The sequence below is a fragment of the Symphalangus syndactylus genome, chromosome 10 (assembly GCF_028878055.3).
Source record: "Symphalangus syndactylus isolate Jambi chromosome 10, NHGRI_mSymSyn1-v2.1_pri, whole genome shotgun sequence".
NCBI classification, from domain to species: domain Eukaryota; kingdom Metazoa; phylum Chordata; class Mammalia; order Primates; family Hylobatidae; genus Symphalangus; species Symphalangus syndactylus.
Window position 1 is genome coordinate 116,371,254 of NC_072432.2, and position 14,785 is coordinate 116,386,038.

Below are 14,785 nucleotides of genomic sequence, written 5' to 3' on the forward strand. Positions count from 1 at the left end.
GAGTTGGAATATATATATATATATAGTTTTTTTTTGAGACAGAGTTTTGCTCTTGTTGCCCAGGCTGGAGTGCAATGGCACCATCTTGGCTCACTGCAACCTCCCCCTCCCAGGTTCAACCTCACCCTCCCAAGTAGCTGAGATTACAGGTACCCCCCACCATGCCCAGCTAATTTTGTGTTTTTAGTAGAGACGGGATTTCACCATGTTGGCCAGGCTGGTCTCAAACTCCTGACCTCACATGATTTGTCTGCCTCGGCCTCCCAAAGTGCTGGGATTACAAGCGTGAGCCACCGCGTCCGGCCAGGAGTTGGGATACATTCTAAACATTCTTCTGCATGGGAGTAGTTCAAGTATTTGAAGAGAACCATCTCCCCCCATATCTCTTTTCTTGACAAAAAACTTCATTTCCTTGTGATATGGTTTCCAGATTTGTCTCCATCCTATTGGCCTTTCCTCTGGTGAGCTGGTTAATATCTGGATCCAGAACTGAACCCTGCAGTCAGTGACTGGTCCAAAAGGCAAAGAGCTTAGGGAAGTAATTCTTCTATCTGTAAAGCAGTTGACATTCACTTTTTTTTTTTTTTTTTTTTTTAGCAGCCCCATCATACTCTTGGCTGATACTGAGCTTTTAGTCAACCACTGCCGCTTCAAAGATTTGTTCTTTTTTTTTTTTTGAGACAGGATCTCGCCCTGTTGTCACCCAGGCTGGAATGCAGTGGCATCATCATGGCTCACTGCAGCCTCCACTTCCTAGGGGCAATCAATCCTTCCACCTCAGCCTCCCAGGTAGCTGGGACCACAGGTGCATGCCACCATGCCAGGTTAATTTTTTTAATTTGGTAGAGACACAGTCTTGCCATATTGCCCAGGCTGGTCTCAAACTCCTGGGCTCAAGCAGTCTGCCCACCTCTGCCACCCAAAGTGCTGGGATTACAGATGTGAGCCACCACACCAGGCCTTTTAAAAAAAAGAGCAATGTTTTTTTAGTTACTCTCCCTAAAGTCTGCACTCCTGTGACTGTTTTTTTCCCCATGAACTTTGATATAGGACCTTCTATTCATCCCTAATATGTTACAGCTTGGGCCCATTATTTTAACCTACAGCAGTTTCTCTGAAAGTTCATTCCATAATTTTATACTCCAGCAATCTCTCCTAGTTTTGTATCTCCCATAGATTTTATCAGTATAGCTTTTCATTTCCATGAACATTCCTGATCCATGATGGGGAGGCCGGAACAGAGCCCTAGGGCTCACCATTACAGACCATCCACTCTGTTTACACAAATTAGTCAGCAGTTCACCCTGGGTATCATCAGTCAGTGTGTTCATGACTTCACCCAACTGCACGTCCACCAAAGCTACGTCTCTTCTTCTTATCCACAAAAATTTAATAGCAGGCATTTCTGTAGCTGAGAGGAATGATCCTATGACTTCAGCTACTGACACAGGCCATTCCAGAAGGTATTTTGGAGAAACGTCTCGGCATCCCATAAATATCCCACGTAGGTGGTCCAGGCGGTTCTCCACCCATCAGGCCAGCACTGCCAGTAAGCATGAGCCTTAGCCACAAAGCCCTGGATGCAAGAATCTTCTGGCAACTCATGGAGGTTCTCCCCAGACATCCTGAGGTCTAGGCCCTTTCATGACCTACTTTCAGCGGCTACCAAAGGGAAGAAGTTGCAGGGGACTGATCATCAATGAAAGTTCCCTCAGTCTCTGTGGTTGGGCCAGAAAGCTTCCCCCTGGCTCGTGGTCACCAGCCTGATCTGTCTGACAGCAAGAAGGAGGCCTTCTAGGAAAATGCAGAGCGTGTAAGGCTGTGGATGTCACCTGGCCTTTTAAGCCAGACATCTCCATAGGTTGCCCTCTCTGGGTTTCGGGAGATTTGTTAAGGCCCATGCTCCTTGCCTTGGAAGGATCCCCAGCTTTCTCCAAGGTGTACGTCTTGTCTTGCAGGTTGTAAGGGCTGGAGGGCAAGGGCCATGTTTTCTTTCCCTACTGGTGTCCCAAACCAGCAGGTACCCAACAAATGCCCAGAATAAAGGTAGGGGCTAAGCTTTCCCATCATGGAATCTCAGCACTTCCAGAGTAAGAAAGTTGTCTCCAACATATTTTTTTCAGTTTTTTTTTTTTTTTTTTTTTAGATGGAGTCTCACTGTTGTCAGCTCAGGCTGGAGGGCAATGGCGGGATCTCGGCTCACTGCAACCTCCGCCTCCCAGGTTCCAGCAATTCTCCTGCCTTAGCCTCCTGAGTAGCTGAGATTACAGGTACCCGCCACCATGCCTGGCTAATTTTTGTATTTTTAGTAGAGACGGGATTTTACCATCTTGGCCAGGCTGGTCTTGAACTCCTGACTTCAGGTGATCCACCCACCTTGGCCTCCCAAGTGCTGGGAATTACAGGCATGAGCCACCGTGCCTGGCCTTTTTCAGTCTTTTCTGTGTTTATTCCACCCCATGAAAGTTCTGCTTTTGAAATGACCCATCTTATTTTGCCCTGGAAATATTAAGCATTGGAACTGGCACTTAGTACGTATTCAACAAACATTTATCTAATGAAGTGCCACTCGGAGTCCTTTTTCCAAAATCATTTTTTTTTCTAATGGCAGACGAGCCTTCTCATCATTTTCTCAACACAAAGCTCACTGATGTTTTGGTCTTTTTTTTTTTTTTTCAAGCCATCAATGACTTTCTTATGCCAAGAAGCCTGGGTCTTCACTGGACACTCCAAGTAGATTATCCTGAAGTTCTAGGTTGGACAGAGGCCCATCCAAGATGTTACAAGTCAGCTCATGGTCCTATCAGGCAGGACAAGCTGTGAAGAAATTATTTGCTTCCATGTGCTTCTCATTGCTGTTTAGCTTAATATTTTATCCTGGGAGATTCTCCACCTAAGGATAACAATTTCTGGCTCGCATTTCTGGGGAGAAGAAAATTTGGGAGTTGGAGATGTTGTTCCCATTAGGTACCTAGAATTTATCTATTGGATACGATGATGCATAAGATATAGCCCCTGCCCTCTGGGAGCTTCCAATCTCATGGGAGAGATAAGATCCATATAAGTGGGGGCTAATTATTGCTCATGAGGTTATAAGGAATGAAGATGGAAAATTTTGTGAAACTGGGTTGGACAAGCCCATCCGTCAGATCATAAACTTCATGGTAAAGAAAGCAAAGCTGTCATCAGTGACTGAAGACTGACGAAAGTATATCAACTCCATCACAATCTCTCTAGTTATCTTCAATAAAATAGCAGCATTTGACAGGTGTCGACCAGCTGAGAGAAGCCTGGAAATCCTTTTCCATGCTATACTGCAGGCTTGGACAAATTCCCAGCACACTTGGGAACATATATGGAGAGAGAAGGACTGTGTGAGCCATGACAGTAAAGGCCACAGTGTTGGGAGAACTTCCTCTGGAGCCCAGCTAGGGCAATTTCAAGTCACCTTTCCTCTGCATTAGTGCTGGGGTCAGCTGGAGGCTGAAGCACAGCGAAGGTTCCTTGGTCTGGATTTGGGGCAGATCCCATAATCCCTTGGGGGTGGCGTCTGACATGTTCCTTGAGGACAGGAGTGTTAGCTGCCAATTCCTCCTGTCCTAAGCCCCACATACGTTGCACATAAGAGTAATGTAATAAGTGTTTGTTAATTTAATTGTTTGGGTAAAGAATTTGCTGGAAAGCTAACCCTGAAATTTAGCCATAAATGTAGATTTTCAAATGCTGAAATGATCAGTCTGGAAACATCAGAATCATCTGGGGCTGCTTAAAGAAAAATAACCTGGTTCCATAGCAGGAGATTTTGAGTCAGCAGGTCAGTGGGGAGGCCCCAGTACCTGCATTTTTTTTTTTTTTTTTTGAGACAGAGTCTCACTCTGTCACCCAGGGTGGAGTGCAGTGGTGCGATCTCGGCTCACTGCAAGCTCCGCCTCCTGGGTTCATGCCATTCTCCTGCCTCAGCCTCCTGAGTAGCTGGGACTACAGGCGCCTGCCACCACGCCCTGCTATTTTTTTTTTTTTTTTTTTTTGTATTTTTAGTAGAGACGGGGTTTCACCATGTTAGCCAGGATGGTCTCCATCTCCTGACCTCGTGATCCGCCTGCCTCAGCCTCCCAAAGTGCTGGGATTACAGGCGTGAGCCCCCACACCCGGCCCAGTACCTGTATTTTTAAAGTGATTCCAATCCTCAGCTACACTGGCCAGTGGTAGCCAGCTTCCAAGATGGCCCCAGCAACCCTATCTTTTGTCACATGTTTGTGTAATCTCTTCCCACTCTCTACCAGGGTTAGTCTGTGTGATCCATAGAATACAGCAGAAATGATGGCCTATCACTTCCAAGATTAAGTTATGAAACATGACTTCCATCCTGTGTTCTTTCTCTCACTCTCCTTTGCCTCACTCACTCTGAGGGAAGACGACCACCATGTCCTGAGGCCACTCAGGCAGCCTACGAAGAGGCCACACAGAGAAGAATGGAGGGCTGCAGTCTACAGCTAGCAAGGAACCACAGCCTGCCAACAACCATAAGAGCCTGCATGGGAGGGGACCTTCCAGCCCCCACTGACAGCCTGAGTGCAACTCCATGAGAGACCCTAAGCAGAATCAAGTAGCTAAGCCACTCCTCAATTCCTCACTCTCACAAACTGTGTGAGATAATAAAGATTCACTGTTTTCAGCTGCAAAACCTGGGGGCAATTTGTTATGCAGCAATTGATAACTAATACATTTTCCCACCCAAAGGGCAAGCTCCTGAGCATGGCACAGGAGGTGTTTCATGCCCATCTTTCCAGCTTCAGTTAACTCTACTCCCAGATGCACCCTCCCCTGAGATCACGCTCTGCTTATCCCAGCCCAACCTTCATACCTCTGTGCCTCTGCCCATGCTGTTCCTTGTGCCTGGAACGCCCTTTCCCCATGGATGGGATTCCCTTCTCCAGAGATCCTTCCCTAAACTGCCCTTGCATCTAATCCCACTGGGTGAGGTGCCCTCCTTCCTGCTCACACACACTTCTTGAAATCAATACGCAGAAAGCGAGTTGCATGGAAGAGGAAAAATGTTTGTGTGAAGGAGACATCAAGAGCACGTGACTTGCCTCTATCTGGTTGATCAACGAATTGTCAAATTTGAACCCAGGAATCCTTTTGTCGCTGCACACCACACCGACATCCTCCGTGTGCTTGCAGTCGGTGACGCCCCAGCCATTGGAGGTGCATGCTGCAAGGGTCGCCTCGTTGCCAGTACAGTGGAGATTGTCTAACCAGATGGGCCCTGAGGGAGGCAGAGAGGAGAGAAACCAAGTGCTGCGTCAATGCAGGTCTGAGTCTTTGCAGGGCACCAGTGTCTTACATGGAAAGAGAATTTTTTCTCTAATTTTGGCAGCTGTGTGTGGCCATCAATTTATTATTATATTAAGATATTGCACATAACTCTAAACCATGGGGATTCCTGGCCCACAGTAAGCACCTGATGTGATCTGCGGATGTAGTAGGTTGAACATGATTAGGATAGAAGTTAGATTTAAGCCCAGAAGTTGCATGGGATAGTGGAAAGTGCGGGGCTTTGGGTACCAAGCTGGGTTTGAGTTCTTGTTCAGCCACTTAGCAGTATAACCTTGGTCAAGGGCCCTTTTTCTTATCAGTAAAGTGGGGCTAACAATGACACTTCAGCTGCACAGCTGTGTGTAGATTAGAGATACTTCGAAGCATGTGCCTAGTTCATTGCTGGCCATAGTTACTAAAAACAGTGATGATGATGATGTTTTAGTGACACTGATTATGGCATAAGCCAGTCTCACCTTCCATCCGTAGCAGAGGCTGAACTCTGACCCTTCAGGGAAAAAGTAAACTCTCCTGCCACTGAAGGTTTGAGGTTTGTTTTGTTTTTTTTGTTGTTGTTGTTGTTAGACAGAGTCTTGCTCTGTCGCCAGGCTGGAGTGCAGTGGCGCGATCTCGGCTCACTGCAACCTCCGCCTCCCAGGTTCAAGTGATTCCCCTGCCTCAGCCTCCCAAGTAGCTGGGACGACAGGCGCATGCCACCACGCCTGGCTAATTTTTTGTATTTTAGTAGAGATGGAGTTTCACCATGTTGGCCAGGATGGTCTTGATCTCCTGACCTCATGATCCGCCTACCTTAGCCTCACAAAGTGCTGGGATTACAGGTGTGAGCCACTGCGCCCAGCCTGGTTTGAGATTTTTAAGGCATTTTCACATGTAGTATCGCCTTGGTTTTCCCATACCGAGAGGACGAGGTGGCATGATTATCCCACCACCCCTTGAACCCAGGAGCCTAGGCCTTGACTTCCTATTCAGCTCCTCTTACTTCCCAATGTTTCCCATCACTGGCTCAGAGACAGCCCAGCCAGACTGGCCCACGGAGCCACCTCATCATGTTCCAGAAGGCCACCATGGGACTCTGCTTACCTCCTGTTTTTTTGCCTCACTTGCACTAAGTAGAGAATTCAGTGTGCAAAGTGCTAGAGGGTGAACCACAGTGAAACACCACCTCACACCCTTAGGATGGCTACTATCAAAAAAAAACAGAAAATGGGCCAGGCAGTGGCTCACGCCTGTAATCCCAGCACTTTGGGAGGCCGAGGCAGGTGGATCACAAGATCAGCACATCGAGACCATCCTGGCCAACATGGTGAAACCCCATCTCTACTAAAATACAAAAAATTAGACAGGCGAGGTGGCACGTGCCTGTAATCCTAGCTACTCGGGAGGCTGAGGCAGGAGAATCGCTTGAACCCAGGAGACAGAGGTTGCAGTGAGCTGAGATCACACCACTGCACTCCAGCCTGGTGACAGAGCAAGACTCTGTCTCAAAAACAAAAAGAAACAAAAAAACAGAAAATGACAGTGCTGGCAAGGGTATGGAAACTTGAACCCTTGTGCACTGTTGATGGGAATGCAAAATCGTGCAGCTGCTATAGAAAACAATACGGTGTTTCCTTAAAAAATTAAAAATAAAATTACCATATGATCCGCAAAAGAATTGAACACAGGGTCTCTAACAGATATCTACACACCTGTGTTCATAACAGTATTATTCGCAATAGCCAAGAGGTGGAAGCAACCCAAGTGTCCATTAACAAAATGTGGTCTATCCATACAATGGAATATTAGCCTTCAGAAGGGAGGAAACTCTGAAACCTGCTGCAATATGGATTCATAAAGACATTATGCTAAGTGAAATAAGCCCGTCCCAAAAGACAAATATTGTATGGGGTATCTAGAGGAGTCAAATTCATTGAAACAGAAAGTAGAGTGGTGGCTGCCAGGGCCTGGGATGAGAAAGAAATGAAGGTGGTGGTTTAATCGGCACAGAGTTTCAGTTTTGCAAAATGGAAAAGTTCTGGTGATGATGGTTGCACAACAACGTGAATATACTTAACACTACTGAACTGTACACTTAAAAATGTTTAAGGTTGGGCTGGGCACAGTTCACGCCTGTAATCTTAATACTTCGGGAGGCCAAGGCAGGAGGATCATTCAAGCTCAGGAGTTCGAGACCAGCCTGGGCAATATAGCGAGACCTCGTCTCTACTAAAAATCAAAACATTTAGCTGGGTGTGGTGGCGCATGCCTGTAGTCCCAGCTATTCAGGAGGCTGAGGTGGGAGAACTGCTTGAGCCCAGAAGGTTGAGGCTGCAGTGAGCTGTGACTCTGCCATTGCATTCCAGCCTGGGTGACAGTGAGACCCTGTCTCTAGAAAAAAATCCAGTAAGTTAAGGTGGTAAATTTTATGTGATGTACATTTTGCCATGATTTTAATTATAAAGTGCTAGAGGGTTTTCAAATAGTGATTTTTATAAGAGCCACTGTAAAATGAAAGAAAACAAATCTAAACCTCTCATTTTTCTCACAGCTCCTTTTAGGAGTCTAGAGCAGCAGACATAGTCAAACGAACCTGGGTTCAAGTTCCATCTGCCACACACTGGGGCACTGTGTGATGCGGTCAACTACCTCACCACACCTGCTTCTCATTTCTAAAGCCAAAATAATGATGCCGAGCAAACAGGTTGCCATGGAGACTCAATGAGGTAATGTATGTGCCTGGCACGCTTTCAACCTCCCTTTCCCCTTCCTTCTTCCAGTCCGTCAGAAAAACAATGCATTCTACTGCTTCCACGATGTAAGAGAAAAGCAAATAAAAACATTCCCATTGGAGAGATTGGAAAACCAAGGAGAGAAACGGAGGCTCTTCAAGGTTGAGAAGGACCCCAGGGCCAGTCTCCTGATGTCCAGGCCCTGCTGAAACGTGTCTGTTCTCACGGCTGCTGGTCAGGGCTCAAACGACAGCACCTTGGATCCATTGTGGAGAACAAAGAGCTAATTGAAAACATCTGGGCTGAGGTTTTCCAACTGGCTTCTCAATTTGGCCTGGTTTCCAAGCAGTCAAGCTCCACTGAAACATACACTCCCTAATCGATTGCTGTCTCAACAACAAACCAATGTTTGTCTTGCTAAGTACTAGCAACAGAAAAGACCCTCCACGTTCTAAGCGGAATGTTCTGTCGCAAAGCTGCTGAAGTGACAGAGATGGTGAAAAGCGGTGGCACCCTATTCCATCTGCAGTGAGAGAAACCCCCCTCGCTAAGGACCTGGAAGTCGACCAGTGCATCATCAAAGGAACTGAGAATAGCTGCAAACCAGAGACCCTACAGAGCCTGCCCCAAAGAGCTGCTCTCTTATGAATCTTCCATGGACCCCTTCCACATATGCTTGGTCAATTTCTACTTAGATGGCAGATATGTGAATTTGTACTTAGCCCAAGACAGCATCACCATGCATGGTATACTCATTTGGCCTGATTTCATAACAAAAATGTTTTTGTTTTTTGAGACAGTGTCTCACTCTGTCGCTCAGGCTGGAGTGCAGTGGTGCAATCGTAGCTCACTGCACCTTCCGCCTCCCAGGTTCAAGCAAGTCTCCCACCTCAGCCTCCCAAGTAGCTGGGACCAAAGGCGCATGCCACCATGCCCAGCTAATTTTTGTATTTTTTGGTAGAGACGGGATTTCACCATGTTGGCCAGGCTGGTCTCGAACTCCTGACCTCAGGTGATCTGCCTGCCTCAGCCTCCCCAAGTGCTGGGATTACAGGCATGAGACACTGCAAAGGGCCCTTTTTTTTTCCTCTACAGGCTTAGTGCTTATTAACTAGACTACTCCGATTCCAATGCAACCAGCTTCTGGGTCTGCCTGCTGGAAAGCAGGGTGGTTCTAGGTACAATCCAGTAGATGCCTCCTCAGAGCTGCCAGGAAAGCCATGTCTTTGGGACACAAGATGAGAGTCAAACTTTGGACACAAGAAAGCCATTCACTCAGAAGTCAAATTTTATCTTACTCTTTCCTTCCAATGCCTCTCCTGATGAAAGAAGAGATAAATATATATATACAAGTTAACAGATCATTAGGAAGGTAAAAATCATAAATGAAATTCCGTTGGAATGCCAGAGCCCAGGACAATGGAAATTATTCAAGTTACACTCTGTGGGGTCACAAATGAGTGCAGTGGGTCAAGCCTGTAATCCTAGCACTGTGGGAGGCCAAGGTGGGCACATCACTTGAGGCCAAGAGTTTGAGATCAGCCTGGCCGACATGGCAAAACCCCGTCTCTACTAAAAATACAATTAAAAAAATCAGCTGGGCCTAGTGGTGCACACCTGTAATCCCAGCTACTCGGGGGGCTGAGGTGGGAGGATCACTTGAACTCAGGAGGTGAAGGTTGCAGTCAGCCTAGATCCCACCACTGCACTCCAGCCTGGGTGATAAAGCAACACTCTGTCTCAAAGAAAAGAAAAAAATCTGTGGGGTTCCAATGTAGTTATCGCTGGCTTCGTCGCTGTGGTCTAAAGAATGAGGGATGTGACTGGGAATAAATAGGCTTAGCCTCCTGATTCTGAAGACAGGTGAAGGAGAGCAACCACCTTAGCTTCAGCTGCTATAACCTCGAACAGGGGTTGAGAAACAGGACAGCTGCTCCCTCCAGAACTCTCTAAAAGGGCCTGTGGTTTACCTGAGCTCAGAGACGATTTGGGAGAACAGTCTATGGACAGGCCAGGCTAGAAAACGCAGAACGTCCCTGGTGCCCTCCCTGGTTTCATTACTCCAGCCTGAAGTTCAGAGGAGCTTGAGGGGTCCTGGAGAGGCAGCCTTATCCACAGTCTGGCCGGCACGTTAAGCCCCTAAGCCCCACCGGAGCAAGCCCTGGGTGCTGGCCACGTTCTGTACTCACTATACCAAGAACTCTTTTGCCAACTCTTTTTCCCATTCTGCCAAATCAAAATGAATCAATTAGCTAATATTCACTGAGTGCCCACCATGTACCCAGTGATAAAGATCTGGACTGATGCTGGTGAAATTCAAATACATTTAGATGTAAAAAGATCTCTCATGTCATAAACCGAGCACCCACTTCACGTAAGCAGCTTAACTCGTAAAGCCTTGAACACAAGACAGGGTTCTTTTTTTTTTTTTTTTTTTTTTTCAAGCATCTGTTTCTTCCTCCTCTCTTTGACGTTATTCCTTTTATAACCCTTGATGGTTTCCACGTCCACAAAGATGACCTTTCCAGTACTCCTGGTCTATTCGTTAATACACCTCCTCTCTCAGGGACTGTCCTCCACCCTGCTCCAGCTGCTGTCCCATGGTCATAGCTCAGGTCTCTCATTACCAGAGATTGCACCCCTCAATCTACATTTCCCCTTTCCTGCTCTGCACCCACACACAGCTCCCTTCATCTTTTAGTAAACTTCTTGTATCTCCATCTGAACAGAGACCCGCAATCCAGTGATCACAGCAGCTATGCACAATCCTTCAACTTCTCCACTTATTACCACCCTTCTTACCCAGCACAGTTTCCATGGACCACGAGTTTAATCCTTCCCTTTCATATTCCCTCCACTCCTTGGAACTTTTCACTCTTCACGACGCTTGGATGGCAAAGTCCCACCTGGTTAAAAACCTGTCTCCTACTACCCGATGCCTGCTCCTGATAGGGAAAAACCACAGCCCCCTTGTCTGACAACAGGTGTTTTAAATTGAGGTTGAAATCAAATTAAGTTGTCACCGGAAAAATACCCAGTCACTGGAAAGCATTTGTTATAAAATAATGAGTGCTGGAAAGCCTGGAATGGAAAACATGAATCTGAGGTTACCCCTGGATCGCTCAGCCAGCCGGATAAACAGAGATGTGGAAGTATCAGACGTTTGTTTAAAGAAGAGAGGAAGTGGGTTCTAAAGCCCAGCATTTGCTAACTTCACTGCTGTGGCTCTCATTGCTGCTAGGGAGCCCAGAGCGAGCTGCAGAGAACATTTGACTCTGTGCTGTCTCCTGATCCAGTTACCCCAACAGGAAATTTTCAATTGCATGGAGGTGAGATGTGTATGAGATGGGACTTCCTTTCTCCTACAATTTCTAGAATAACAGAAAAGTTGGAAGGGAGGATAACAGTTATCAATTTCAATGACTCCCAAACCTGTCACTTTGCAGGCTTCCAAAAGAGACACAGTCCTGGGCTCCAGCCCAGACCTTTTAAACTAGATTACAGTGGGTTGAGGTCTGCGCTATTCTGTACTTTTAAGCTCCCTTGGGCGATTCTTAGGCAGTCAACATGGCATTAGCCCTTTAGTCCAGGACAGGAGTGTAGGCAGCTCTGTTTTAGTCCAGTAGCCAGACTTGTGCTGAGGTTTGGGCTACAGCTTAGCCGGGCGGGCGGGTGTGGGAGCTTCCTTTGCCTGGCTGACCCAGAGATAGGAAACTCTTAGCTCCTGGAAAAATGTTTAAAAAGAAACAATTCCCTCCATGCTTATCTCTTTCCTATTTGGGAACATACGCTGTCAGGGTTTCAGGAGTTCTTAGCCCAACTTCCAGATGGGGAAAATGAGGCTGGAGAGGACATGCGTCTTCCTACAAAGTGTGGTGTCAGAGGTCAGTACAGACTGAGCTCTAGGTTCAGGGCTTCAAACTTGTCCTTCCTCAAAGCTGTTAAAGCAATTTTGGGGGTTTTTGTTTTGTTTTGTTTTATTTTGTTTTTTGTTTTTTTTTTTTTGAGATGGAGTCTCTCTCTGTCACCCAGGCTGGAGTGCAGTGGCGTGATCACGGCTCACTGCAGCCTCCGCCTCCCGGGTTCAAGCGATTTTTGTGCCTCAGCCTCCCGAGTAGCTGGGACTACAGACACTCGCCACCACGCCTGGCTAATTTTTGTATTTTTGGTAGAGATGGGGTTTCCCCATGTTGGCCAGGCTGGTCTCGAACTCCTGACCTCAAGTGATCTGCCCGCCTCGATCTCCCAAAGTGCTGGGATTACAGGCATGAGCCACCATGCCTGGCCAGCTCTTAAAACAATTTTTAAAATAAATTAATAAATTTGAACCTCACAAGGGAGGAAAGAATAGGCTAACCAACGGTGAAAAACCCAAAGCATCTCTGTGTCTATCCTGACCAAGCCCGCAATAGCAGGTTAGTGTGAAAACGATTAACTCCACATGCCAGGAAGGTGGGGGGTGTCAGGGAACTCAAGCATGTGGGAGCCTTTGTGAGGAAGAGCAAGAGGCTTTCCTAACAGGGAACGATTTGGAGTAAAGCGCAACTTCCCCTGGGCTGACGCAGCCCCCAGGCAGAGCATATGAGGTGAAGAGAGGAGCACAGGCCAATTTCACCCCCTACCTGGGGTCACCAACTGTCCTGGTTTTCCTGAGGTTTTCCCAGGATGTGAGACTTTCTATGCTAAAGCCAGGAAAGTCTAGGGCAAATCAGTATGGTTGGTCACTTACTGTGCCCCTCCTCAAGCCCCCCCCCCACCCCGCCTTCCTGCAGGGTGCAGCCTGAGTGGGCACAGAAGGATGCCAGTCCCTACATGGGCATCACCAAGAATGTACGCTTCACAGTGCATGCAGCCTCCTCTCCCAAGCTGACCTCAGGGAAGGCCGCTCCAGGCCTTGCCAGGTGACAGCACTCAGATCCAAAGCACAGAGCGTTTACCTTCCCCCTTGCCGTAGGAGGAGCTGGCAGTCCAGGACTTGGCCTCCACGTAGCCCAGCTCCCGGCAGACGACGTGGGCAGCGTGGATGGAGAAGTCGTCATCGCACACGGTGCCCCACTGGCCGTCGTAGTACACCTCCACCCGGCCCTCGCTGTGCTTCCTCTTCTGCCCGGCCAGGCGCAGCTGAATCTTGGCCACGTTGGCGGGGGCCTGGGGCTGGTGATACTCGGGAGCCGGTTGCTGGAAGTACTCGGGGTAATGGGGCCAGCTGTCATACTGTGCCAGGCTCAGGGGGGACAGGAGGGCCAGCACAGCCAGGCAGCTGCAGAGGTGGGAGCACAGAGGCCTCTCCATCCCTGTCTTCGAGCTGATGATCCCACGAAGGGGCCCTGCGCAGCTGGGAGGGACAGGCAGGGTACGGAAGCAGCAGGAGCTTTCTGGAAGAGAGGAGAGATGTGTTAGGATGGGAACATGGGCTTACGGAGACCTACAAAGAGAACCAGTGATTTCATACCCCTTGGCTTAATATGGAAAGCTCGTCCATTCTCGACGCCAATCCAGGCCCACTCCTACCTGACATTTCTGCCACGCAGGGCTGGGAGGTCCCACCTCCTTTACCTACTGCCTTGTCATCTCTATAGAATCCTTTTTCCAGTAGAGTTCCTGGCAGGGAACAGAGCACACTCCAACTTAATTTAAGGAGAGTTTTTTAAGACTACGGACATGCTGGCAGAGTTCTGCGGAACTAACAAAGGCTGATGTCACACCCTAGGGCTAGCGACTTAGGGGGGCTGTGACCACCCTAGGCTTGAAGGAAGCCTGCGGGGGTGAGAACTGGAGACTGGCAGAGGAAGCTGTCTCTTAGGAGCTGCGGCCTTCACTGGAGGGTCTCAGAGCCAACCCATGGCAATGGCGGGGACGCGGGAGGGAGAATAAATACCTGACTCCCTTTCCTCCTGTCTTTGAATCATTCTGGTGCAAACCCAGCCCCCTCCAACTCGAAGCCACTGGCAAGGGAGCTGAGCCCACTGAGGGAGCCCGCATGGGCCGGCCTCCTAGAACATGGGGGCCGGTGGAGAAGGAGCAGGTCTGAAGCGGTGAGGGCAGGATGTTCAACACACCCACCCTCCATTAAATGAATGGCACCCCAAAACACTACAGGAGCATTTGCTAGATGAATTATAATTTTCCCGTCAGCTTTGAGGGCTGCAATGCTAAATGAGTTTTAAAATCCTCAAGGTCATGGTCATCGTATCTGTGGAGCCTACCTCTAAGAATTCCCAAGTGAAATCATGTAGTAAGAGACCCCGTGTATCTTGGTCCTCCCGTAATTCAGAGAAAAGAGGAGACTATTTAAAAGGACCACACGTGAGTCTTGTGGAGAAAGATGCAGGGCCCCAAACCAGGATGAGCAGGTGGAAACTTAGGTGGGGGCATAAGGTATTTTATTTTAACCCTGTGCAGAGGAATACGCTAATCACATTCTTCTGGTCATGGCACACTACCTTTGAGGAAGGACTGGCTAACTTTCCTGCAGTCAGAGCTGTCCAGAGCTGTGCATGGAGGGATGATCTGCCTTGGAGAGAGGCAGTTCCGTGTCTGTTGGGTGACCAGCAGCGCTCAGTGCCCCAAAGAGGATGCTGGGGTGGAGATGTTAGAGCCTGGGGGACAGTCCGAACTGAGGCTTTTGGAAAGCTTTCTGATGTCACCAGAGAGCCAGCCATCCTCATCCTGTGACTAACAAACAAGGCCAGAAAGTGATGGAGCATTCCTGTGATAGCTCCTGACCAACTGACCAA

At 48.2% G+C, this 14,785-nt stretch overlaps 1 protein-coding gene and 1 long non-coding RNA gene across 2 annotated transcripts in view; one reads left to right on the forward strand and one right to left on the reverse strand.

Moving 5' to 3' along the window:
- Positions 1 to 11,081, forward strand: part of LOC129491409 (uncharacterized) — a 29,366-nt gene extending 18,285 nt beyond the window's left edge. The window contains exon 3 of the long non-coding RNA XR_008660545.2: positions 8,097 to 11,081. This is a non-coding gene — a long non-coding RNA (uncharacterized lncRNA). The remainder of the gene's footprint in view (positions 1 to 8,096) is intronic.
- Positions 1 to 14,785, reverse strand: part of LOXL2 (lysyl oxidase like 2) — a 103,680-nt gene that overhangs the window by 54,844 nt on the left and 34,051 nt on the right. The window contains exons 2-3 of the mRNA XM_055295683.2: positions 12,986 to 13,423; positions 5,094 to 5,269 (exon numbers count right to left, since the gene is read on the reverse strand). Coding sequence (XP_055151658.1) covers positions 5,094 to 5,269; positions 12,986 to 13,340 — 531 coding nt within the window. The 5' untranslated portion in view covers positions 13,341 to 13,423. The remainder of the gene's footprint in view (positions 1 to 5,093; positions 5,270 to 12,985; positions 13,424 to 14,785) is intronic.